The sequence below is a fragment of the Budorcas taxicolor genome, chromosome 25, assembly GCF_023091745.1.
Source record: "Budorcas taxicolor isolate Tak-1 chromosome 25, Takin1.1, whole genome shotgun sequence".
Lineage (NCBI taxonomy): Eukaryota > Metazoa > Chordata > Mammalia > Artiodactyla > Bovidae > Budorcas > Budorcas taxicolor.
The window spans coordinates 26,866,441-26,893,936 of NC_068934.1; the positions used below are offsets into that span (position 1 = coordinate 26,866,441).

At 43.5% G+C, this 27,496-nt stretch overlaps 2 protein-coding genes across 2 annotated transcripts; one reads left to right on the forward strand and one right to left on the reverse strand.

The window, feature by feature from the left end:
- Positions 1 to 13,138: 13,138 nt before the first annotated feature.
- On the forward strand, positions 13,139 to 17,128 carry LOC128069229 (serum amyloid A-3 protein). The gene is made up of 4 exons (XM_052662526.1): positions 13,139 to 13,200; positions 13,761 to 13,852; positions 16,320 to 16,458; positions 16,845 to 17,128. The coding sequence occupies exons 2-4, from the start codon at positions 13,762 to 13,764 to the stop codon at positions 17,008 to 17,010; spliced, it is 396 nt and encodes a 131-aa protein (XP_052518486.1). The 5' UTR covers positions 13,139 to 13,200; position 13,761; the 3' UTR covers positions 17,011 to 17,128.
- An 8,987-nt stretch (positions 17,129 to 26,115) lies between these two features.
- LOC128069168 (olfactory receptor 6M1-like) lies at positions 26,116 to 27,063 on the reverse strand. Its single transcript, XM_052662447.1, has one exon. The coding sequence runs from the start codon at positions 27,061 to 27,063 to the stop codon at positions 26,116 to 26,118; it is 948 nt and encodes a 315-aa protein (XP_052518407.1).
- Positions 27,064 to 27,496: the final 433 nt, after the last annotated feature.

Sequence of the window (27,496 nt, forward strand, 5' to 3'; positions counted from 1 at the left end):
TCGGTATGTCCCAAAGGGAACTCTCATCTGCCTCCAGAACTCTTCACCCACAGGCCTCTCCATTTCAGCAGCTGACATCATTGTTCCCTCTGTTGCTCAGCCCAGAAATTCAGGCATGTCCTTGACGCTTCCCTTCTCTTTACCCCATATCCAGTCCACTAACAAGTCCTGTGATTCAACTTCCAAAATTCATCTCTAGTCTGTCAGCCTGCTCTCATATGGATCTCCATGCTCCTGGCCACACCGTTTCTCACCTGGGTTCTTGCAACAGCTGTCTAACCAGTCTCCCCATCTTCATGGCTTTCCCCTCTGCTTAAGGTGACTGTATAATTTTTCATCTAAACCAAGTCACTTTCCACTGAGGAAAAGGGCCTTATTGATGATTATACATGGATGGCAGGAATAAACTGAAATCATCCTGGGTAAAAGAGAGCATGTATTTACCCTACTTCTTAGTCTAGCGTACAAATTATATTCAGGTCATGTCTCTTCCCTGCTTAAATTCTTCGATGGGTTCCCATTTCCCTCAGAATGTAATCCGTTGTGCACTGTCCCAGGCCACCCTCCAGCATCATCTCAGGCCACACCCTCCCAGGCTCCCTGTCCCTTCATCTCACCAACAAGCCACGCTTTTATTTGGCACAGGACCTTTGCATATGACATTTTCTCTGTTCAGAATGCTCTTCTGCTTGTTCTCCATATGCCTGTGTGTTTCTCACCTGTGGAGCTCTCCTGAGATCACCCTTTCTTGAGAGAGAACTTCCTGATCATCCCGGCTGATCTACTCTGGTTATTCTGTACTTTTTGCCAATTTCAATATGTGAAATTCTTTTACTAATTTTTTGGTTTATTCTCCTGACTTCTTTTGGACTTTGTTTTGGTCCATATTCATCCCTTTTATTATCAGTGAGAGAAGTGACCATTTCTTTCTTGTTTATATCTGAATATCCAGTCCTTGCATATAATGGAATTTCAACAAGTGCTTATTGGAAATTAATAAATGAATACTTGAATCCATGTATTGTTTTATTAGTAAAAAATTTTCTTTCAAAGGAGGTCAGACTGGCTTTAAGAAACAGGAAGGAACTAAGAAAGAGGGAGAAACTAAAGAAGAGACAGTAGAATCAGGGGAAACAGGAGGCAGGGGGTCAAGCCACAAGGGATGGTGGACCCGAAGGGAGCAGAAACCTCTCTTGCTCTGCGGAAGGAAGGAAGGTGGAGTGTAGGGCTGGGGAAGCAGCATATTTGAGATTGCAGGACATGGGACCTGCGGGAATTCGATTGTAGCTCCTCTCGATGTAGGTGACTGTCCCCGAGATTCGTCACACTCCAGGGTATTTGCCTGTTTTTTGTCTGTCTCTAAAGCAAGTAAGTAGAAAACTCAAGGCTAAAGGCACATGTCTCCTATTGTGTGCCATCCTTGCATCCATAGTGCCTGTCACAGTGCCTCACAGATAGTAGTTGCTTTATGAATATATGTTGAATGAATGAAGTCTGAGAAAAGGTAATGTTCAAAAGAGGTCAGAACTGGTGGAGGGGTTTGAGAGTTGTAGAAAGTATGGATGTTGGATACAAATTTGGATGTGCAGAACGTGGTAATGAGTCACTTAGAAGTGACAGTTAAATCTGTACTGATAACATACTAAATATCAGCCAAAATGATATAATTTTACTTCATCATAAAAATAGTCATGTATGGATGTGAGAGTTGGACTGTGAAGAAAGCTGAGCGCTGAAGAATTGATGCTTTTGTACTGTGGTGTTGGAGAAGACTCTTGAGAGTCCCTTGGACTGCAAGGAGATCCAACCAGTCCATACTAAAGGAAATCAGTCCTGAATATTCATTGGAAAGACTGATGCTGAAGCTGAAACTCCAATACTTTGGCCACCTGATGCAAAGAACTGACTCATTTGAAAAGACCTTGATGCCTGGAAAGATTGAAGGTGGGAGGGGAAGGGGACGACAGAGGATGAGATGGTTGGATGGCATCACCGACTCAATGGACATGAGTTCGAATAAACTCTGGGAGTTGGTGATGGGCAGGGAAGCCTGGTGTGCTGCAGTCCATGGGGTTGCAAAGAGTTGGACATGACTGAGCAACTGAACTGAACTGAACTGAAAAATATTTTTCTCTAGTGATACTTTGCATAATCCCTCACAGATATGAAAATTAGGAATCCTATGTGCAAGAAATTATTAGTCATTGTGGTAGCTGATGAGAAGTCTTGAAGAAGGAATAAATATTTCGAATGTCTGAAGTTCTGTGCCGACTATCGAGGGGCAAGTTAGCAGAGAACACTGTGAGACTCAAGAAAGGCAAAAGCACACACTGGTTCTCTGATACTGAGACCCTTAGACTGAAAGATGTGTTACTATCTACATACCACCAAGAAAAATGCTACCATTTAAATTCAGACATAATGTTTTCCTATCACTGTGAATTTATACTCTACTTTTTGAAAGGGTTCTTTTGGACTTAGATTTTAATGTTACTTCACTCTTGTGTATAAGCAGAAAGGAAAGAATACACAAAAAATAATCCTAAAGCAATGACAAGCTTTTCATGAGTGCTTCCTGGTAACTGGGGCTTCCCTTGTGGCTCAGCTGGTACAGAACCTGCCTGCAATGGGGGAGACCTGGGTTCAGTCTCTGGGCTGGGAAGATCCCCTGGAGAAGGGAAAGGCTACCCACTCCAGTATTCCTGCCTGGAGAATTCTATGGACAGAGGACCCTGGCGGGCTACAGTCCATGGGGTTGCAAAGAGTAGGACACGGCTGAGCGACTAAGCACAGCACAGAAATTACCTGCGGGAGTGGGGTGGGGTTGGTGGAATCTCCCTTAGTCCTGAAGGGCTAGACGAGGGAGTGATTACAGATTCTGTGGGTAGGGGGGAGTAGGAGGAGAGAGGCAGAGACAGGGACACAGAGAAGTGTGTGGAGAGGGGCGCTTGACAGGAGTTGTGCCTTTGATTGAGGGGCGCAGCCAGTCTGTGGCGATCCCTCCCTGAAGAAGCTGTAGAACTGAATCAAAAAAACACCCTCCCCTCTCTCCCCAGCTCCTGGCTAGGTTCCCTATTGTCCAAATCCAGCCAGGGCCAGAGCAACGGGCTCAGTTGATATAGCCTGGACAGGCCAGGGTAGAAAGCGGAATGGTGAGTGAGTGACTGGTGGGGCAAACAAGAAATACCCACACAGCTGAAAAAGCTAATCTCATAACTGGAGGATTTAGGGTAATGAACTTGTGTCCAAGACTCTCTTGCAGTGTCATAGTGATGTGAGGACTGCCTGCCTAGCCTCCCCTCCTAGGTTCAAAGTCCAATGCTGACAAATGTTCCCAGAGTTGCAGTGCAGTCAGAGGGCAAGGTGGGAGGACATGGAAAAGAGTGGCTGCTGTCTGGACAGCATTGCCACTAAGACTAACTCTTACTATGTACAGATTCAAAACACTCTGGTTCTTCAAGAGTACATATTATCTTAATATACCCAGTTTATAGAGGATTCTCAATTTAGGGGACTTTCAACAACAAGTGGATTTATTTTCCAAACTCTGCTTTCCACTGTGATTTTTCAAACGTTCATCTTGATCCTTATCATCTGGGTCATTTTTATTATAAGTCACTGCGGCACAGTTTCAAGCTTCAGTATTCTATCTGCTTTAATGTTTTCCATCCCTCCCCTACTACCAACCTCGTTGTTGGCTAGATTGGTAGCTGGAGGCACTTGGAGGGTGAGGGTATAGACAGCTCTTTCCCTATTCCTCCTGTTCCAGCAATGTGGAGGCGTGCAGAGAAGGCCAGTTCTGAGGTGTCTTCCTACCACACCTCCCAGATCTTGCATTGGGAGATTCGTAAGGGTGGGAAGAGCCATTTGGCCTCATTCTGGTTAGGTGTGCTTCTGATGCTGATATTCTCTGTCCAGGTGAGGGTCTCCAGGAGGTGGTGGGCATGGTGGTGCTCCTGAGGTGAAGTCCAGCTTCATACCACTTCTCAGCCATGGAGGACCTTCCCAGAGAGGAGCAGGTTATCCACAAAGGGCTCTGACGATGCTGCACAGTCCAAGGCCCCTCCCTAGCTGAGGTGTCACCTCACCTGGCCCAGCACTGCCTTTTCTCTAACCTCACTGGTCTTGCCAGTGGGTTCCAGTGGACCCCCCAGAATGACTGGGAGCCTCTTCTCTTCCTGCAGAGATGGCAGATGGGAAAAGACTCACCCCATCTCCTTCCTAGTTACACTCCACCACAATTTTACTGGCACGGGTGCTCTATCTTTAGAAACTTCCAGAATATTCACAGCTCCTACACATGTAAACTCTCTCAAGAACTCACCACACTGCCCTCTGCTTGGATAGGGGCATCAAATGAGCTGGCAGTGTCTGCAGCAAGCATGCACCCGGCTGAGAGATGAACAGGCATTTTTGTTTTCTTCTTGGCTGCTGCTGCTGCTGCTGAGTCGCTTCAGTCGTGTCCAACTCTGTGCGACCCCATAGACGGCAGCCCACCAGGCTCCCCGTCCCTGGGATTCTCCAGGCAAGAACACTGGAGTGGGTTGCCATCTCCTTCTCCAATGCATGAAAGTGAAAAGTGAAAGTGAAGTCGCTCAGTCGTGTCCGACTCTTAGCGACCTCATGGACTGCAGCCTACCAGACTCCTCCATCCATGGGATTTTCCAGGCAAGAGTACTGGAGTAGGGTGCCATTGCCTTCTTGGCACCCTGAATCAATTGCCAGAAATCGCCTGCCTCCACAAATGCTGCACTCCCCGGGAGACTGACCGCCCTGCGGTCTTCCCTCCCCTCCTCGGGCATCTCCTCCGCGGACCAGGGGTGGGCTGGGGGAGGGGGCGGTGTTGACTGTGGAGCCAGCGCTGCTGCCTCTTCCCCGGCTTTGGGAGCTCACGAGGTCTGGCGCTGCTTGCCGGATGCCCTCTCTAGGGGTGGGGTCCTCGGAGCCCTGTCCTCAGCTGTGGGTGATGGAAAAGCAGCAGCACTCAGCAGCCTGTTTTCACACCCAGCTGCCAAGGGAGCTCTTGCACAATCCTCTAGTTTCCCGGGGTCACTTTTCGAAATCTCTAATTATGGGAAAGAAGAGCCAGGTCCTCTCCAAGAACGGTGTGTTCGGTTTACACACACATTTATTACCTATGGAGTCCTGTCAAACCACACTGTGTAAAACATATTTACAAAATCTCCTGTGAGTGACTCACTCGTATGTTTCCTGAAAGAATTGGGCAAATGGACAAGAACTCAGGCTGGCCAGGGTGCCTCGCTCCTGAACCATCCGACCTGGGAGGAGCCAGTGCACTGAGACCTCCCTTTACTCTCTGCAGGGTGGACTTAGACCATCCAGAACAGTCTCACGTGGCGTCTGCAAAACCTCACGTCACCCTTTAGTAAAGACGCCTCCAGAGCTCCTTAATCCTTCTGTTCACTCTCCAACTCCCTCTTCATGCTCCCCCGGCACGCGGCAGGGGCTGGGCCAGGCCCGGGGGACCTGAGACAGACCAGGCCAGTGCTCCCACGTGAGGAACATTCCACTGGAGAGTTATGACTAAGCGAATCAGCATTTAAGAGAACTGAATTAAAATATATCGTACATTTATTTATGTGCCACAACACGCAGTGTGAGCTCTATGACCTGAGGCTAAGAATCCCAAGGCTCCATCCTCACAGACTAGATCTGAATTTCAGCTTTGCCACTGTGACAGGGAAGGGTAGTAACATGCAAACATTATCATAGTAAGTTGTGCAACGAAAAAGCAGAGCATAAAATGATAGTATTGTACCACCCTGTTTCGTTTACGTGTTCATATGTCTACATACACTTAGATAATAGACTGGAAACATTTTCTACAGAGGTTCTTCCTGCCCCTCCCCGTCTTGTCCAGACTCAGGAAATTAGTATGGCTTTTATTTTTGTCTTTATGCTTAATTTATACTGTTGAAGTTTCCTCGCTGAAGATGTTCATTCAGTGAGATTCATTAAGCCTGGCTGTGTTGAGGCTTTTCCTAGGCACTGAGTATGGTGGTGAAGAAAACCAGCAACTTACTACCTGTCCTCATGGGGGTGAGATAAGGAAAAACAGCAAGTGTCCATTTACACTGTAGTTTACATATATATGCTTCTCTGTCTACACACACACACACACACACCCACAACGTCACTAAATGTGTAAACACACAGAAATAATGCACATGAATTCATAAAGATTATGATAAGATAAAAGTGGATAAATGTGTCAGAGTACAAGTAAAAATTCATAATGGAAAATAATAGGGAAAGGACGTCAGTAATTTCATGTTCCATATTCTATCTGTTAATAATCCTATTGTGACTTTTTGTTTTCCATATCATTTCTTTTTCTCTCAGGACTGTACTTCTTTTAGGGTTAAACACTGTGGTTTTAGCAGTTGGCCTGGGAAACTACAGGCCCTACTAATCTCTGGAGAAAGAATTTTCCCCAAGATAAGAAATAGAAAATGTTCCATTTCTTCTGAAACTGCAAGAATAGCAAATAGAAGAACAAAACCTGTATCTACAAAGGTTATTTCTAACAAAGGAGTTTTTTTTTTTAATGACAACAAAAGAGACGTCAGAGATAGTCACTGTGACAGCAACCCTCTAATATTTTATTTATACTTTAGATATTAATTTATGTCTTTGAATCAGAATTCTTTTCTGATGGAAGCTGTTAGACTGGAAAAGCGGATAGCTGGTTCATGCCAAGGCAAGAGCGCAGAGCTATAGACATCCTCCCCATTGCTGTAGGGTGTGTGAGCTGGGCTGCCCCCCTGGACAGCAGAGTGACACTTCACTGTGAAACTAAGGGTATGCACACCAGCTCTGTCCCTATTTTGATACACATGGCACAACGCAGGTATCATTTGTATTGATCTGACACTTAAAATACGACTGCTTGTCAGTTTATTTTTCTGGTTACTAATGATTTTTACATCTCTTTGTGAGCTTATTTCTTATTGCATGTTGTCTGTAAACTATTTTTTTCCTAACACTTCATCCATTTTTCTATTGGGGCTGCCATCTTTTCCTTACTGACTCATAGAAGTTCCTTGTATTTTTGAAATATTAATCCCTTGCCATATTTTAAATATCATCTTTTCCCATTCTCTATCTATAATTATGTTCTTATTTTTGATGTAATCAAATTCACCCCTTCCTGATTTGGGGTTTGTGCCTTTGAAATTTAAGAATTTCTACACCATCTCTAGATCACAAATATATTCTTTGATATTATTTTTTATTAACTTTACAGTTTATCTTATATTTACATATTTAACATTCTGAAGTCAACTTATGTATGTGTATTAGGTAAGGGTCTAATTTTCTAGGCAAGAATACTGGAGTGGGTTGCCATTCCCTGCTCCTGGGGATCTTCCCAACCCAGGGATCAAATCTGGGTTTCCTGCGTTGCAGGCAGATTCTTTACTGTCTGAGCCATCAGGGAAGCCCTATTAGGTAAGGGCCCAGCTTTATTTTTCTCTTTCCAAAACTATCAAGCCATCCTATTTTCAATGATTTGTGATGTCTTCTTGAACATATATTATACATGTGACCCTAGCTCTCACTCTCTGTTCTGTCCCATTGGTCAATGTGTCTTTAGTTGAGCAAATACTATTTTTATTCCTGTATTTTGCTGTTTATCTTAACGCCTGGTATGGTAAGTTCGTCTTCTTAATACCTTCCTTTTTTGAGGCTGACTTTTTAATGCATCGACTTTTATTTCTGTATGTGAATTTTGGAGTAATCATCTTCTGTTCCAGAAAAATCCTACTGAAATTTTCAGTATTACATGTGTGGATTAATCTGGGGTCGAATTAACATCCTTAATGTTAAGTCATCCCATCAGTGAGCTAGAAACTTCTCTCCATGTTTGAATCATCTTTTAAGGTGTTAGCGGTTTGACACCTTCTTCATTGCAGTTCTGTGAATTACTGGTGGAAGTAATTGCTAGGAGTTTTATAGTTTTGCTGTTACTATGAATAGTTTATTGTTTTGGTCATGTTTTCTATTTGGGTATTTCTACTATGGAAAAACCTGTTGGTTTTTGGATCAAGTGTGGGCCATCTTATTAAACTTACCTATTAATTGGAGTAATTTGTTGATTTTGAGGTTCAGGTGTTGATGATTATAGTGATGGAAATGATGACAGTTTTTAATCTCTGCCTTTCCAATCCTTATATCTCTTTCTTTTTATTTTCTGTGCCTTGGCCAGGGCTTTCAGAACTGTGTTAGACAATAGTGGTGATAGTGGGCATTCTTTGCTCATTCCTAATTCTTCAAATGATGGGCTAAAAGTTTTTCCATTATAAAATCTGTTAATGTTATGAAATTAATTTAACTTTATTTCATCTTAATTTTATAAAATTAAGATTTCCTTTAAAATGTAATTTTCTAAAGGATTTTTCACTTTCTTTTAAAACATCCTTCTTATTGTTGATTTATTATGTCATGTTAGTTTCTGTATACAGCAAAGTATATCAATTAGATATATGTCCACTATTTTTTACATTCTTTCCCCATATAGGTCATTGCAGAGTATTAAGAAGTGTTCCTTCTGCTATACGGTAGGTCCATAGTTATCTATTCTATATATTGTATTATGTGTTTGTCAATCTCAGTCTCCTAATTTATTTCTCCTCACCCCCTGCTTTATCCCCTGGATACTACAAGGTTTTTTCTCTACATCTGTGATTCTATCTTAAAGGATTTTTTAAAAGAAACATAACTTCAGCTTTATCAAACCCTCCTTTTTTGATCAATCAAGATAATATTATTTTTCTCCTTTAGCTAATAATGTGAGGAATTACATTAATTGTAGTCATAATGTTGACCAATTCTTGCATTCCAAGAGGAAACCTCACTCGCTTATGAGGGATTTTTAATGCTCATATTTGGTTTGGTAACACTATGGTCTCTGTTTGAATTGTTTGCACCTTTAGAGGTGAAATGGGACTGTTGTTTTCTTGTATTGCCCATGTCTTACTTTGGAATCAATTACTCTGCTTCTTTAAAATGAGCTGTACATCTCTATCTTGATTAGTTTTCTACACCAACCTGTGTAACATACTATTAACTGTCCCCTGAGATTTTAGCAGACTCTCCTGGAAAGCCACTGGCCTTAGTAGGGGATACTGGAAAGAAGAGAGCTGTGATAGCCACTTTTGCTTATTTAATACTTAACTAAATTCCTAAAGACATCTATGTCTCTTTGCAATAACAACAACAAAAAGGTGCTTACTTACAAAGTTTGAGGCTGTTCCTTCATCTAAATTAGCAAATGATGTGCCACCGTGAGTTGATTAAATGGAGATCTGAGGCTCCATGTTAAGTTTAACTTTGAACCAGGAAAGAGGAATTCAGATTAATCTCACTCACTTGGGTCTGTGTGGAGAGTCTACCTCTGTGAACTGGGTCTAACCAGCTCAGAATAGTGCTGCTGAAGACCTTTTATGCTGAGAGACGCTACAGTCATTGCAGAGGGTGTCATGTTGTGCTGTGTTGTAGCTGTTGTTGGCGTTGACTGTTGTGGCTTCTACCAGAAGTCACTGGGTGTACACGCATGAACTGTAGGTGTTGTCTTACCTGCGAGTTGCCAGCAGTTTGCTGAGAGGAGAAACGCGGTGGATCTGGTCTCTTAGGTGGTTGTTTCCAGGTTTGGAGTGACTGGCGTCAGATTTGTGTGCGATGCTAGGAAGTCGGTCTTTCCTTATGACACCAGCAGTCTGTGGAGGCTGTTTTCCTACACTCTTGGACCAGGGGCAGAGTGAGGAGCCTCCTTGAGCAGAGATGACCCCCTCCTAGCAGGTCACCTCAGAATCAGGGGGCTGCTGCCCTCTACCAGATAAACAGAGATCCTCAGGAAGCTCAGAGCAGCTGTGCAGTGTTTCCTTTTCTGATGTGTCAATTCCAACCCACACATGTCTTTTCTGTTTTTGAGAAAAAAAAATGCAGCCACATATTCAACAATGTACACGACATTAATAATTTCTTCAGTGCTATTTTCTTTTAATCTCCCCTGTGTACTGTAGGATGAAGAGCAGGGAAGCCAGCCTTTCTGGTGCTAAAGCTGTGGTTCTTTTCCTTTGGTAAACTGTGAACTTCACAGGTGTCTCTCTCTCTCTCTCTCTCTCTGGGTGCTATCTAGTAGAATTCCAGGGTTTGGCTTCAGAGAAGCTACACGTCCTCCCAACTGCCAGTGTGAGGAGAGACTATTCTCTCTTCTGCAGCTGCAACAAATACAGGTGTTTTTTCTATATTATAAACTTTGGGACCTAGGCCCTAAGTGTTATTAATAGTCAGAGTGTATCCTGTGGGGTTTTGTTTTTTGTAGCAAAGCTTTGGTGTCCTTCTCTTCTCTTAATTATAACAGAAAATGAAGGTCTCTTAAACCCCTCAGTAGTCTTATTACATATGGCTATTAGGGGATGGGTACCTTCTAATTTATTATATAAACCAGGTCTCTTTCAAAAATAAAACAATTTGCTAATTGTCACTCACTATTAACTATTAATCAGAGACAACAGACACTAACAGAGACCATCTTGCAAACCAGGACACAACTTCATATGGAGACTCCTGGGAAATCCCTTTAAGGCCTGAAGATCCTGAAATCGCCATGACAGGATGGTTTTCTTTTGCAGGACAAACAAGTAAAAAGAGCTGACTACTACTGTCTTCTATTGTTCTAAGCATGGCCCTGCAAGGACCTGGGTGTTCCTTCCAGTAAGACTGAGTGCCGTAAGTAACAAGGAAGAGAACTTGCAATGCTTGACTTGGTGTCTAGAAATTGTTTGCTTTGTCTCTAATGATTCTATCAAACAAGAAATGACTGGAATGATGCAAGAAAGTGGGAAGTGGAATTCCAGTATCGAATGGCTCCAAACAGTCAAAGAGTTGCAAAAGAATGTGATCACTGGCCCCTGATTTCTGCCCCAAGGAAGGCAGAAGAAGAGATGTGGACATCACAGCCCCACTCTGAGGAGCTGCCCCAGGGCATGTTCAGGGCCGATGACTAGATGGTGACAACATCCCCTCTCCCCACCATGTCTACTCCTGGGACCAAGTCAGCTAAGCCACCTCAGGGACCTACACTACACCAACCTCAGGGAACCCCAGCTTTCCCAAGGGGTTGAGAATGTTGAGAATATTTAAATACTGCTTAGCTTTGCCTTGGATAAAAAGCAAACAGAGCAATCCTTTAGACAGTTATCCGCCCTATGTGTTCATCTCATTACACCTACAGGAAATAAATATGTCCCAGACCCAGAAAGAGGCATCATCCTATTTCTGAGAGGTTCATACTCTAAGACAGGGCTTCTCAGGTGGCTCCGTGGTAAAGAATCCGCCTGCAGTGCAGGAGACGTGGGTTCTATCCCTGGGTCAGGAAGATCCCCTGGAGAAGGAAATGTCCACGCACTCCAGTACTGTTCCCTGGAGAGTCCCACAGAGGAGCCTGAGGGGCTACAGCCCATGGAGTCACTGAAGAGTCGGATGTGAACTTGGTGACTAAACAACAACAAATCCAAGACCGCGGTTCCTGGGCCACAGTGTCATCCTCAGCCGGCGTGCTTCCTCCTGGGGCAGTGCTCTTCTTTCTAACGTCCTGCTCACATTTCCCCGAGTCTTGTAACAAATTGGAAATGCTTCACCCTCCTTCTTCTCGGGATTACTACTTGAGCACAAGTCCCACATCCTTCCAGACTCTAATTTACCATCTCCCCTTGTCTCAGTTCACAGGTCTCCATGATTTACTTGCATCTGTCTTGGAGATGGCGTCCCTGTGTCTCCAATGCACGGCTCATGTTCCTTCTCTCCTGTGAACACTCCAGGCAAGAATCCTGAGGTGGTGCTCCTGGGCTGGGCCTTACTTGCCCTCCTGCCGTCCTCAGGCTTCCAGCCCAGGGAGGAAGAGCAGTTCCATGTCCTCTGGGTCCCCACCATCTCTGACATATTACACATGCATCTTCCCTCCTCCTCTGGGAAATCCAGTGATCTTTGAAATTTCCCTTTAGGATGAAGAGGCAGAGATGGGGCATGGAGTTCATCAGAGACGCCATCCCCAAGAGAGCACCTGCATGAAATTTCCTCCCAAGATTATCCTCCTGAACTCACAGAATAAAGCCCAGTCCTGCTTTTCTGATTGATACAGCTATTTTCTGACATCATACACTCCAGCATTCTTGTGATAAATCAGCTTTCTCTGTATCCTTCCTGAATATTCTATCCTGATAATTTAACAGACATCTGGACTTTTCCTGTTCATTTTTATGGTGTCATTTCTATGCAGTATCACAGCAGATTTCTACACTATAGTTCATCCTTCCCGGGATTATAATAACCTCTCAATAAGACCTACTGTTATGACCATCAACAGCATCTGATCATGAATACACTTGAAGCTGGAAGACTCCCTTTTCCAGGGCTGAATCTACACCGTGTGGGCACTAGAAGTTTGATATTCCTGAGTTTCTATCTCCTTCCTTTCCTGCTGCTATAGCTTGAGGTCCCAGCTTCATCCTGAGCTGTCCCTTATAAGGGACCCGTTCTGCTGTTTCATTTGCCCTGTGGCTCACATTCTTTACTCAACTCTCTTTATTTAATGTTAATCTTTCAAATTTCCAGGTGACTCAGATGGTAAAGAATCCACTTGCAGTACAACATACCCAGGTTGGTTCGATCCCTGGGACAGGAAGCTCCTCTGGAGAAGGCAATGGCTTCCCATTCCAATATTCTTGCCTGGAGAGTCCCATGGAGAGAGGAGCCTGGTGGGTTACAGTCCATGGGGTCCAAAAGAGTGGGATACAACTGACTACCTAAGCACACACACCCTTCACAGCAAATATCAATACACTACTGTGGGGGATTAAAACACATTTGCCACTGGAGTGAGACTTGAAATGGAAAGAAAAGGTCCAACATGCTACATTCTGAAAGTTGCCAGATTGCACAATCTAGGAAAATTAGACTTGAGTGAAGAATAACACTGCTGTTTTGAATGCTGTGTTCTGGTCAGGAGGGATTTCCCAAATTTTCTTTCCTTCTCTTTTTTTTTTTTTGCTTCCACCCCATTTCTCATTTGCTCCACTGGCCAAGTGTCAGTATATAAAGCACCGGCCCCGTCTCCCAGGCAGGCAGCACAGGCAGCTCAGCTTCACCAGGAGCCTCAGCAGCAGGTCACAGCCAAAGGTGAGGAGCTAGAACTCTCCAACACTTTTCCTCTTCGGAGACTTTCTCTTCAGCAGCATTCTTGTGCTGCAGCCCAGCTCTCTGCTTCCTTCCTGAATCCACTGTTCTGACCATTAGTATCCAGCAGATCGAGCACTTCAGGGAGTAGGGCTCTCCTTGTCTGCGTCTCCTGTACAGGCAGTGATGGGGTGGGCACGTGGGCCACAGACACCTGTGCCTCGTTCACCTCGTCTCGTATCACAGAGAGGCGGCATGAACAGACTCCTCTTGCCTTTGGGAAACTTGCAGTGCAGCTGGGTTTCTGGCTGATAGAGGATGACTGGACTGGAAAGTGGCTTATGCTAAAATCACGTTGCAATCCTTCATGCAGGAAATAACTAGGATTCCCAGGATTCAGTGGAAATGAGAGCTGGATCCTCTGTGTTACAACCTATCCTCTATCTATCTATCGAGATAAAATTCAGAGGGGTTTATGTTTGGAATGTAAGAGTGTATCCACATTACAACTCAGCCCCAAGCCCTGTCATTCTTGGTTGAGTCCACTCATCTCTCTGTTGCAGGATGAACCTTTCCACGGGCATCATTTTCTGCTTCCTGATCCTGGGTGTCAGCAGCCAGGGATTGGGGACATTCCTTAGGGAAGCTGGTCAAGGTAAGGACCAAAGGATGGGCCAGGGGAGGCTGTGTCTGCTTCCTCAGGATTCACCTGAGCAGAGGACACATCCCCACAGGGCAAAGGCCACAGGTGGGCAGAAAAGGAGTTTAGTTTTCATGGTAGCACTTCCCGAAGCTTTTCTGGCCAGATTTGCACTCTTTCTGGGCATCCCCAAGCCCGAGGTCATATAAAGTTTGAGTCTGTACCTTCAGCTGGAGTGAGGAAGATATCTGGAGGGCGGGGTACATGTTCCCAAAATGCCAGTAAGGCTCTGCTGCCCCCTCGTGGGCAACTAGAGATGGCTCATTTCCAAGTCTGTAGCAAAGAAGTGGATGCAACCACTGATACTTATAACTAAAATACCTGATTTTTTAGTAGCTGCTCAGGACTAAGAGCTATATGTGCAGGAATCGACTCGTTTTCTCCCTCAGGGTTTAATCATTGAGTCCTGCAATGTAGGGACCATTACCCTTTATCAGAGAACCTGCTGCCCCAAGACATTAAGATAGCTTCCAACGTCCTCCAGTAGAGCAGGATTGAACCCAGTATCCTGAGACCTTGCTGTTAACTTCGGCCCTTCTACTGCCTCCCAGATAAGAGTACACGTGGAGGGTGAGGGGTCTGTGAACATGCGTCCTGCTCTTTATCTGAGGAGATGGCAGAGAGTGGGGGTTGCTGCCTTTGGAAGGAAACCCTACAGAGTTCCCCTCCCCAGAGTAAATGGCAGCATGAGTTTCCACAATGACAGTTCTGCTGAGGCAGAGACCTGGTGAGAATCCTACAGCAAGAGACGTAGACCTCACTAGCCAGAGCAAACTGGCCATTATTTATTTCCCAAAACTACTTGTTGTTATTATTTTTCTGTGATAATTACTGAATAATTGTTTTAAGAGTTTGTTCTTAATTCCATCTAAATTCACACAGACGCAGATAAAAGTATCTTCCATCTCTTAGGTCAGTGTTGTTCAAGGATGACTTGCATGAGAATAACCCATGGTCTGGGGGGCTTTGTGGAATGCAGGTGGCTGGATCCACACATGGCCCCTTCCCTGAACCACAGTCCCTGGGGCTCTCTGTAAATCTGTCCATTATTGAGCACCCCACTTGATTTTGTGCACAGGAAATACTAAGAACACTACCTGGTTTTGCACCCAAGGGACAAATATGTTGTGCATTTGGAAGCACTTATTAAGCAACTCTAGACTCCAGGGAACTATTTAAATCTGCAACTCAGGGTGAATAGCTATAGTAAGAATATCATAGCCCTCAACAAAACTACAAACTTCCCTGGTGGCTCAGACGGTAAAGCATCTGCCTACAATCTGGGAGACCCAGGTTTGATCCCTGGGTTGGGAAGATCCCCTGGAGAAGGAAATGGCAACCCACTCCAGTACTTATACCTGGAAAATCCCATGAATGGAGGAGCCTGGTGGGCTACAGTCCATGGGATCGCAAAGAATCGGACACGACTGAGCGACTTCACTTTCTTTCAACAAAACTATTTTTATGAACACCTGAAATAGCTAATACCTAAAATAAAGATAAGTTATCTCACAGAGATATTACATAAACTATGGTTATAATCCATATTATATTTTCCCCTTTTCCCTAATAAGCTAATCTTTTAAACCTTTGCCATTTTATTCTATCTAGGTTGGATTTTCTGCCCATCCTCCCTGATCTTCATCCTACTTTAGTTCCTTTATTTATTTATTTATTTTTGCCCTACTCTTCTGCGGACCAGAGAGGTGATATTATAGTGAGCACCTACAATGTTCTATAAATTCAACCTGTATTTCCTCAGTTCTTCTGCATAACCACCCTGAGGGAGGCATTACTCCTCCATTTTACTGGAGGGACACTGAACTTTAGAGCTGGTGGTTCAGTTGCCCTTTTTCTGCATCTGATTACCCTGTTTCTTCAAAGCCCTCTTAGGGAGCTCACCTTTATCACCTGCTGATTTAATTCTGACAGTTGCCCATGTGCAAACATGCCCTGAGTATTCAGATGTACTCAGGCCTGAGTTAGTCTCCAGGGCTGGATTTCTCCCCTTGACCAGGCTGGGAGTATCCTATATCCACAGCCTTTCTCAGTATCGTCCTTCTCAAGCTCTGGTCAGAGCCTTTCCTGCTTCTTTCCAGGTGGAGGTTCATTGTATAAGCAAATATCCTTTAAAGAAAGAGCATTGACCTCTTCTTCAAACACATCACACACCTCCAGAAACAAAGTTCCAACAGACTTAGAATGAAATTAAACAGAATAAACCTTGCACCAAGTGTGATACTCACAACTTCAGATCAGGGAAGTAAGTGAGAAGTAAAGAAGTATTCATTTCAAGCCAATATAATAATCTCCAAGGGCTTAGTCGAAGGCTGAAACCTAGAATCAGTGGGAGGAAATGATTTATTTCTCTCTTTCACCAAAACATGATCACATGCATCTCATCATTTTCTTTTCCTCCCAGGGGCTAAAGACATGTGGAGAGCCTACAGAGACATGAAAGAAGCCAACTACAAGGGTGCAGACAAATACTTCCACGCCCGCGGAAACTATGATGCTGCCCAGAGGGGACCGGGGGGTGTCTGGGCTGCTAAAGTGATCAGGTACCAGGGCCCCTGGGGATGCAGGGATGCGTGAGCAGAGCTTGGCTGCCTAGGACAACCTGGAGGGGCCAAGCCCTGAAGAACTTTCCTGTAGGCTGTGGGCCCTCCTCCTCTTACGCACCCTCCTGCTCTGTGCCCAGTGTGAGGTCTGAGTGGCTGAAGAGCAGAGCAACTTGGTGGGACAGGCGACTCTCCACCCTCCCCCTATGGGTGCTGTTCACCCAGCACAGGGCTGAGGTGGGCAGAGCCCAGGGAGCCTCAGGGTTGTAGCCCCTCTTTCCTTGGCTCCTCTCAGAGGCATTGATCTCTTGGAAAGAGGGAAGTTGGGGAGGGTGGGGCTGTGGCTCATAGTCCTGGATTAATCCCCTCCCTGCCCTCCTTTGCAGTAATGCCAGAGAGACTATTCAGGGGATCACAGACCCTCTGCTCAAGGGTATGACCAGAGACGAGGTACGGAAGGATTCGAAGGCCGACCAGTTTGCCAACGAATGGGGCCGGAGCGGCAAAGACCCCAACCACTTCAGACCTGCTGGCCTGCCTGGCAAGTACTGAGCTGCCTCTCTCTCTGCTCAGGAGACAGGGCTGTGAGTCCCCAGGGGCAGGGACACTGACCTAGAGAGTTCTGTGTCCTCAGAAAGCAGCAGATCTAATAAATGCTTAAGAGATGGAATCCTGAGACTGTGTGTCATTCTTGGTATAAGGACAGCCTGTTAGTTCCAGGAGTGATGGCTGGACACCAACGTGAAGGCTGAGCCTGTGCCTGTGTGTTTGGTTCTGGACACAATCTCAGCATCATTCAGGACAGACCCCTCTCCAGCCTCCCCTAATCAGACCCGCTCCCTCTCCTGGCCCCTCTGGGGACACTGGGGCCCTTTCCAGGCCCTTCGCTGTCAGGCCTTCTCACTCCCTGCAGTCGTGTCTTGTCCCCCCGCTGTCGCGGGGTCTAGTCCCCTAGCCTGTCCTCGGAGCTCTCTGTGTGGGGCGTGGACACGGCCCAGGAGGACGGAGGGTGGAATCCTGCTCCAGAGACTGCCACCTTGATCCCTGTTCATTTCTCAGCAGCACCTACAAGTCCAACCACGAGCCACTCTCTATCTGTGCCTCCGGAACCGCCTCCAGGGCTGCTCCCTTCCCTCTATTTCCTTGCCTTCTACACGTTCCCAGCAACAAACGTGTCAAGAAGTGGAGGAATAGTGACAACATCAAAATTCAGAGCCAGGCGCCTTTGTTTGCGTTGGATATGATTCATGTCCTTGAGAGGAAGTCTTTTTCCCCTCCTGGTCCTTTCTCAACCTGGGGAAGCCAGCAGCAGTTACCTCTTACTGAGGAAAACAGTGTCTCTAACGAAAGGGAGTTGGGTCTGTTAGAGCACAGGAATTTATGAGTGACTCTGTGAATCATAACAATGCTAAATATGTAAACACATACATACACATAAATGATGCACATGAATAATAGAGATTATGATAAAATAAAATTGGTAAATGCATCAGAATCACAAGCAGAAATTCATAATGGAGAATAAAAGGGTGTATTATGAATACAGTCACAATGGATGTCAGTAATCTTCGTGTTCCGTATTCCATCTGTCGTTGCGTTGTTCAGTCACTCAGTCTTGTCGACTCGTAGGGACCCCATGGGCTGCAGCACGCCAAGTTGCACTGTCCTTCACGATCACCTGGAGTTTGCTCAAACTCGTGTCCATTGAGTCTGTGATGCCATTCAACCATCTCATCCTCTGTGGCCCCCTTGTCCTCCTGCCCTCAGTCTTTCGCAGTGTCAGGGTCTTTTCCAGTGAGTCAGCTGTTCGCAGCAGGGGGCTAAAGTATGGAGCTTCAGCATCAGTCTTTCCAATGAATATTCAGGGTTGATTTCCTTTAGGATTGAATGGTTTGATCTCCTTTGATCAAAGGATTGATTAAAGGAGTTTGATCTGCTGTCCTAAGGACATTCCATTTTCCGTCTGTAAGTGTTCCATATTCCATCGGTTAATAATCTTATTCTGACCTTTTCTGTTCCATATGATTTCTTTTTCTCTCAGGACTGCACCTCTTTCAGGGTTGAACAGTGTGTTCCTAGCACTTAGCCTTGAAGACTATAGGCCCTACTAATCTCTGGAGAAAGAAGTTTCCTCAAAATAAGAAATAGAAATATCCCATCTCTCCTGCAGCTGCAAGAATAGCAGATAGAACAAAAACTGTATCTACAAAAGCTATTTCTAAGTAGGGAGGTTTCTTTTTTTATAACAACACCAACAAAAGAGATATCAGAGATTGTCACTATGTCCTGTGAGAGCAACCCTGCAATAAAATATTTCATTTTCTTAAGACGTTAATCTGTGTACTTGAAGCAAAATTATTTTTTGATGAAAGTTATTAGACTGGAAAAGGGTTCCTAAGTAACTCAGTGGTAAAGAACCCGCCTGCCAATGCAGGAGACATGGGTTCGATCCCTGGGTCAGGAAGATCCCCTTGAGAAGGAAATGGCAACCCGCTCTAGGATTCTTACCTGGGAAATCTGGTGGACAGAGGAGCCTGGCGAGCTACAGTCCATGGGATTGTGAAAGAGTCAGGCACAACTGAGCGACTAAATGGCAACAACAGCAAGGACAGTAGACTGGAAAAACAGAGAGCGGGGTCATGCCAAGGCAAGGGCACGGAAGTGGGCTGGGCGGCGCTCCTGCACAGTAGAGTGATGCTTCACTGGGAAACTCAGAGAGGCCACACCAGCACTGTCCCTCCTTTATAGACACGGCATGATGCAGGCATCATATTTTTCTGGTCGAATGCATACAACGTAACTGCTTATTTGCATTTTTCTGGTTGCTAATGATTTGTGCATTTCTTCGTAAGCTTGTTACTTGTTGTGTGCTGTCTGTAAACCAATTTTTTTTTATCCCTCCACCCATTTTTCTATTGCAGTTATTGTCTTTTCCTTAATGACTCATGTACTCCTTGTATATTTGAGATATTAATTCCTTACTATATTTTAGACATTGTCTTTTGCCGTTCTCTATCTGAAAATAAATTCCTAATTTTCACAAAATTCGCCATTTTCTGCTTTATGTTTTGTGCTTTTGAAGTTTTACTTAAGAATTTTCCCCCATCTCTGGATCACAAATATATACGTGGATACCCTTTTCTACGAACTTTACAGTTTTACCCTCACATTTACATATTTAACACTTCTATAATAGAGTTGATATTTATATGTAAATTAGGTAAAGATCCAGTTTTTCTCTTTCCAAAGCTAATAAACAAACCATCCTGTCTTCAATGGTTTGTGATGTCTCCTTAATCCCACACTAGCATCCTGCACATGTGGCCCTAACTCCGTGCTCTCTGTTAAGTTCCATTGGTCAGAATGGGACTATCCTTTCCCTTTGCAGCATTAGATCAAAGTCTGACAGCACATTGTATCAGTGTTCACAGTCCCAGCAAATCCTCACCAGGCTGTTTCACTTGGGCTGGTGCAAACTGACTCCAGCCTTCTGCTGGATTTTGTGCCAAGAGACCTTGGTTCTCCTGTCACTCAGATTTGTATCATCTCCTTTGCCTCGGGAGAAGGCAATGGCACCCCACTCCAGTACTCTTGCCTGGAGAATCCCATGGATGGAGGAGCCTGGTGGGCTTCCGTCTACGGGGTCGCACAGAGTCGGACACGACTGAGTGACTTCCCTTTCCCTTTGCCTCATACCGTGTTAATCAGCACTAGTACTGAAGGCTGGAGAAGGCAATGGCACCCCACTCCAGTCCTCTTGCCTGGAAAATCCCATGGACGGAGGAGCCTGGTGGGCTGCAGTTCATGGGGTCGCTGAGAGTTGGATACGACTGAGCGGCTTCCCTTTCACTTTTCACTTTCATGCATTGGAGAAGGCAATGGCAACCCACTTCAGTGTTCTTGCCTGGAGAATCCCAGGGACGGTGGAGCCTGGTGGGCTGCCGTCTATGGGGTTGCACAGAGTCGGACACGACTGAAGCGACTTAGCAGCAGCAGTACTGAAGGTATTATACATTTCCTCCCTTGTAAAATCTTACCGACGTTAATATAAATTGAGTGAATCTATCGTGGTTCTTTTACAAGTTTGAGGAGTTGGTAGAACATCGTGGTTACCTAACATCTTACAGTGATAAATAGTAAACATTCCATCTATTGTCACCCTTTTCATGCCATTTACAAAGTTTATTTATTTTTGACTCTGCGGGGTCTCCAAGGCTGCTCTCAGGCTTTCTCTAGTTGCCGCAGGTGGGGGCTCCTCTTCTTTGCCACGCTTGGGCTTCTCATTGCAGTGGCTTCTCTTGCTGCAGAGCACAGGCTTTAGGCTCTCAGACTTCAGTAGTTGTGGTGCAAGGGCTTAGTTGCCCCAAGGCATGTGGAATCTTTCTGGACAAGGGATCAACCTGGGTTGCCTGCTTTGGCAGGTGGACTTCCAACCACTGTACCTCCAGGGTGGTACATTTTAAAGTAACCAAGACCTAGACAGTCTTCTCATGATGGATGTCTAATTTCAGCCTTTCATTTGTGAGGCTAACTTCTTCCCAATGGTGATACTTTTGCAGGCTGTATTATTGGAAATATTATTGGAAATAATGCAGTCCTAGATTACTGTAAAAAGTTTGAACTAGGTATCAACACAATAACTGTCACATATTTTCTGCAATGCAAGAAAGGGGAAATGGCCACTAAAGAATATTCCACTTAGGTTTTTTCAGAACACCTTCCTCAAGTTCTGTTTTCTTATTCATAATTTCAAGAATAAAAACATGCAATTCCTTGAACATTTAATCACATTAATAATTTTAAAATAACTGGGCTCCTAAGATGCAGAAATCTTCAAGGATTTGTAATCGGTAATTATGAAGGGGTCTCAATAATAATTTTTTTTTCATAATTTTTTCTCTTGAATTGTAAATAAAAGTTATTAAATGTAACTCCTGTTCCAGGGAATACCTGAATTTGATTGTCCTTCTAATATATATTTTATGTTGTGTGAAAATTATGTTTATTATTTTTTCTATACTATTAATTAACACAAGATTCCAAAATTTTGAAAGCTCCAAAAATTTAAAAGCTCTAAAAATAGGAAAATTACTGTATTAGACAATGTTCTTCAGAGTAGCAGAACCAATGGGGTGTGCACATGTGTGTTTATGTATATATTTATTATATGATGATTTGTTTTATATATAGAGAGATTTGTTATACACACACATATATTTGTTATGAAGAATTGGCTCATATGATTATGGAGGTTAAGTTTCAATTCTGCCATTTGCAAGCTGGAGACCCAGGAAAGTTGGTGCTGTAATTCTAGACCAAGTCTGAAGACCTGAGGATCTGAGAGCCAATAGCATAAATCCCATTCCAAGGGCACGAGAAGACTGATGGAGAAGACTGTGTTACTCTTGACAAACCCCACATAAATTATTTGGCACATTTGGCTACAGTCCTTGAGAATCCTTGTGATCTTATGGGACAGATGATCATATTTTTCACAACTGAGTTAGGAGGAAGGAATATGTGGGAATTAGCTGGTAAGTGGAAGGATCTATGAATTCATTACATAACACAGTGGTTCTCTGGTCGAATGCTCTTCATCCATAGTCGGAGGGATATAATTTATCTAGCAAGTGAATACTGTTTAAAATCTCTACAGGTCAGGTTATTTTGGTATATTTTTCCCTTCCATCTCTGATACTGAAAAACAATAATTTGAAACATCTATTTACAAGCGAGTATAAGAAGAGTGAAGAATTTTCTAGCTATCCCCAAATTTGTGACAAGTAGTTCCCATTTTCCAAGTAACTTAACTAATTAGAATCAATGTATCATCACACTGATTAAACAAATATCATTACTGCAATTATAACAGTGTTGGTAATGATCATAATCAACATAAAAGTGCAACAGTATATTTTCAGTATTTTTAAGAGTTTATGAAGTCTTTGTACTTTCAGTTTCAAGGCTGGTCCAACTCGGGCCAGCCCCACTGAATTAGGTTTAAATTACCTTATTTGTTGAAGACTTTCTTTGCTATGTTAATGAGCTCAGTATGGGACTTTTGAGTAACATGGGAATTCATTAAAAAGTTAAAACAGCGAGAAGTGCCAACTATATTTATTGTCACTTAACAATGATTTTTTTTGTTGTTGCAAAATCATTGCATTTTAATAACAACTCAGGTTAATAATGGCAATGGATTTACTAGTGAATTAGGATATAAGCAGAGTTACAAGAATTGGTCTCCAACCTTCATTCAGCTATCTTTTACCTGTATTTACCTTTGGTTTTTCTGATTTAACACTTCAGTTAAAATAGCATTATATAGAATTAATTTTCATTTTGCATATAAATTAATTTTTTCAAAAGCATAAATATAGGCCATTGGAAATGATGAATCAATTAGAGGGTGATCAAAAATTTACAGATAAAGTTTCTCTCAAATATTAGTAAATATGAATTTATAAAATTTTACCTAACCATGATTAAAGTAGAAACAACATGACCATTACAATAAGAATTTTCCAGATATTTTGCTGCTTTTCACTAATCTTTCATATCCTGGGGCTTGTAAATTCTTCTGGTTTCGAGTGATGAAAGACAGAGTTTAGAAGTTAGTATTGGCTTTAAAAAAGCATCCTATTCTTTACTTTTACATCCTTGCATTATTAGCACTAGCAATTTAACTTTGGTGGAGTGGGTGGCCATTCCGTTCTCCAGGGAATCTTCCCGATCAAGGGACTGAATCGGTGTCTACTGCGTTGCAGGCAGATTCTTTACCATCTGAGCCACCAGGGGAGCCCTGGTAAGTAGAATATTGGCACCTAAAGGTAATCCTTGTTCAATCTCCAGAATCTATGAGTACACTTGTCCCTTGGTAGTCGAAGGGGGTCGGGTCCAGGACCCTCGTATAAAATAGCATAGTTGTTTTTATTGTCTTCTGACTCTTTTGTGACCCTCATTGACTGTAGCCCGCCAGGCTCTCTGTCCATGGGGTGTCTCAGTCAAGAATACTGGAGCGGGTTGCCATTTTCCTCTCCAGGGGATCTTCCCCACCCAGGAATCGAACCTGTGTCTCTTTTGTCTCCTGCATTGGCAGGCAGATTCTCTACTGCTGAGCCTACAGGGAAGCCACCATATAGAAAACGGTTTAGTATTTGCCTAAAAAAACCTGTGCACGTCCTCCTGAAGCTTTCCATCATCTCTAGATTACCTATAAAATCTAATAATGTAAATGGTATTCGAATAGTTGCTAGGACGTGGTAAGTTTAAATTTCGCTTTTTGGTAATTTCTGGAATTTAATTTTCTTTAGAATACTTTTGATTGATGGTGGGTTGAATCAGTAGATGTGGAACCCATGGATGTGGAGGGTCACCTGTATGCTACTTTAGTTGCAAAAGTTACTACTTTACAGAAGTAACTCAGCATGTGGACTTTGTGTTGGTGACATTATTGTGGATCATTTGCCCGGGCTCAGTCCAGTCAAATGAGTCCTTAAAAAGGAAGAACCTTTTCCAGCTGAGTCAGAGAGGAGATGGAAGAGGAAGGAGCAGAGACCTGACCCATCAGAGAGAGGCTTGCCCCTCCTGTTGTTAGCTTTGAAGCTGGAGGAAGAGGGGACCATGAGTCAAGGACTGTAGTACCTTCTAGAAACTGGGACTGGTCCTTGGCTGATAGCTGGCAGCAGCAGCATACTAAGACCTTGGTCCCAAACTTCAAGACCAACCAAAACTAAGAAGGAAATGGATTTTCCTTTCCTAGATAGGAATGCAGTCTGCAGATGTTAGTTTGGTGAGACCTGTATTGGACTTCTGAACTGTAGAACTCTGAGATAGTCAATTTGTACTTTTTTAGCTGCTAATTTTGTTATGGCATCAATAGGACACAAATGTAGTAGCTTTCAAAACCCCATCTTAATTAATGTCTGAGTATGAATACAGAGCAGAAAATTGTGTGAATGCTTCATTCCTGATGATTCTGTTCTACTTTTGCGGGACTGAACCCAGACTCTTGGCAGTGAAAGTGCAGAGTCCTAACCACTGGACCACCAGGAAATGTCCCCTTCTATCTTCTTGTGATCTGTAAACATTTGTCCACTGCTCTACCTTTTGACAGACAATATTCTTTCTTTTTGGATATTGTTCTTTTATAATATTCTGAATCCATTTTGAAGACAGTACTTTCTCTTCCTGCTCTACCATGACAGATTCTCTGCCAATTCTTAAGGTCTTTATCTCTGTCTATGTAGCTGGAAGATTCACGACCACACTGGTAATGACTTAATTTGGATCTCTGAGATGCCTCTTGTCGTCTCCCTCTTCCTAAACTCTCTCTCTTTTTAAATTTATTTTTTTATCTTTTTGGCCATCCCATGCAGGATGTAGGATCTTAGTTCCCTGACCAGGGATTGAACCCTTGTCCCCTGCTTTGGGAGCACAGAGTTTTAACCACTGGACTGCTCAGAAAGTCCCTTAGGCTCTCTTTTTATTTTTATTTTTTATTTTTTTTCCTCTTGAGGTCACAGCTCTTTAGAGAAATCTCCCTGCTCTTTTCTTTCTTTTTTTTTTTTTAACTGAACTGGAATATATATATATATATTTTTAATTTTAAAATCTTTAATTCTTACATGCATTCCCAGACATGAACCCCCCTCCCACCTCCCTCCCCATAACATCTCTCTGGGTCATCCCCACGCACCAGCCCCAAGCATGCTGTATCCTGCGTCAGACATAGACTGGCGATTCGATTCTTACATGATAGTATGCATGATAGAATGTTAGGCTCTCTTTTTAGATGCTTGTCCCCACTGTACCTGTATATATACATATAAGTATATATATTTTAACAACTAGTGATGTAGTTGGGGAAAGACACTTAATCTCAGTGAACCTCAGTTTTCTCCTCTGTAAAATGGAGATAAAAACATCAGCTTCTTAGGAATTCCCTGGCAGTGCAGTAGTTGGGACTTGGTGCTTTCACTGTCAAGAGTTCAGTCCCTGGTTGTGGAACCAAGAGCCCTCAAGCTGAGGTGGTGCGTGGCCGAAAAAAAAAAACAAACCTGCTTCTCAAGGTTGTTAAGAGGGTTAAATGTGCATACTTAATTACATGTACAAACACGAGTGTATGTTACTCCTCTTCCCTGTTTTTGTGTTATTATTATTTACAGTATTTGGCTGTTAGGGATGATTCCCATCATCCTGTAAATTCTTAAAACACTCAGAAGATTCACTTTAAGTTACATGTAGTTGCATGACTTAGATTATCTCTGTTAATCCTACTTTAACTAAAAAAAAAAAAAAAAGGAAAAGCACAAACCATATTCCCCATTCCACAGATGAGAAACTAAGATCAGAGAGGTTACTTGTTACCCGATAAAAAAGTGATAGAGTCAGGCTTAAAATTCAGGTTTTCTGACTCCAGTTCAGTATTTTTCTTTAATTCATTCAGTTCTGTGAATGAGATGGTCTAATTAAGGTTCATGTTATTTTGTTGATGTCTGACTTGTCTGCTCTGGACCTTGACTATAATACTTGGCATCAGATTAGGTGCAAAACTTTTTCATTTCTTCTTACATATTTTGATTTTATGGTCTTCAAGCATGCCTTACTCCATATTGTGTCCAAGAGTTGGAAAAGCCATTCTTAGCAAGCAACCTTTCAAGGTTTCCTGTGCAATAAGAACACAATTTTGTTGATTGCATCTCTCAAAACGTCCTTTACCTTTTCATTCCTTAGACTATAAATGAAGGGGTTCAGGAGAGGGGTCCCCATTATGGTGAGGACAGCAGTCACTTTATCAAATTCCAGGGAATGACTCTGGCTGGGTCTCACATACATGAAGATGTTGCTCCCGTAGGCAATAGAAACGACAGTGATGTGAGAAGCGCAGGTGGAAAAGGCTTTCTGACGCCCTTGGGCCGAGGGGATGCGCAGGATGGTCGAGATGATGTAGGTGTAGGACACGGTGGTGATCACCAGCGAGGTGAGGAGGATGAGAGAAGACAAGAGGAAGCTTATCATCTCCAGGAAATGAGTGTCTGTGCAGGCCACCTGCAGCAGAGGGGCGATGTCACAGAAGAAGTGATTAATCTCCTCATGGCAGAAGGGCAGCCTGGACAGCAGAATGACCGGGCAGAGCACCGACAGGAAGGCCCCCACCCAGCAGCCCAGAACCAGCAGGAGACACAGCCTGCTGTTCATGACGATGGTGTAGCGCAGGGGGTTACAGATGGCCACATAGCGGTCAAAGGACATCACCACGAGCAGGATGAACTCCACGGTGCCCAGGAAGAAGAAGAAGTATGTTTGGCTGATGCAACCTGCAAGAGATATGGTCTTCCTGTCCTTGAGGAGAAAGGATAATAGTTTTGGGGTGACTGAGCTAGTGAATAAAATGTCCAAAAACGACAAATTACTGAGGAAGAAGTACATTGGGGTTTGGAGGCGACTATCAGCCCATATTAGGGAAATGATGACACCATTTCCAGTTAGAGTGAGCATGTACGTAAACAACAGGACCACGAAGAGGAAGATCTGAAGCTTCTGGAGAGCAGGGAAGGCAGTCAGGGTGAACTCGGTCACCGTGGTCTGATTCTGCACATCCATTGAGTGCAGAGCAAGATGGGCAGCATGTCTCTAAAAACAAAAAAAAAAAACCTGAAAATAAAGATGAAAGTCAGAATAAATAGGCTTTAAACTTCCAGTAGCATCGAGAAGATATAGTAGAAAGAGCTCTGAATGGAGAGTCGAGTGAATTGTTTCCATCCTGTCTCTGACCCTAATAAATGTAGGATCTTGGATAAATGACACCCGTTCTCCAGTCTTCCCATATTTAAAATTTTTGGTTGATGGAAACTATCTTCATAGTTCCATAAAGCTTGGTGACTTTGAAAATTTTTTTTTATACAATGCTTCTTTTCTACTTCCCTCTTTCTGACTTCTGTTTTCCAAGCTGAGTTCTGAGTATAAGAGGAGAAACCTACCTGAGAATCCAGTCAATCAACTTGGAAAACAGAGAAAATGGAAAGCTAATAAAGCC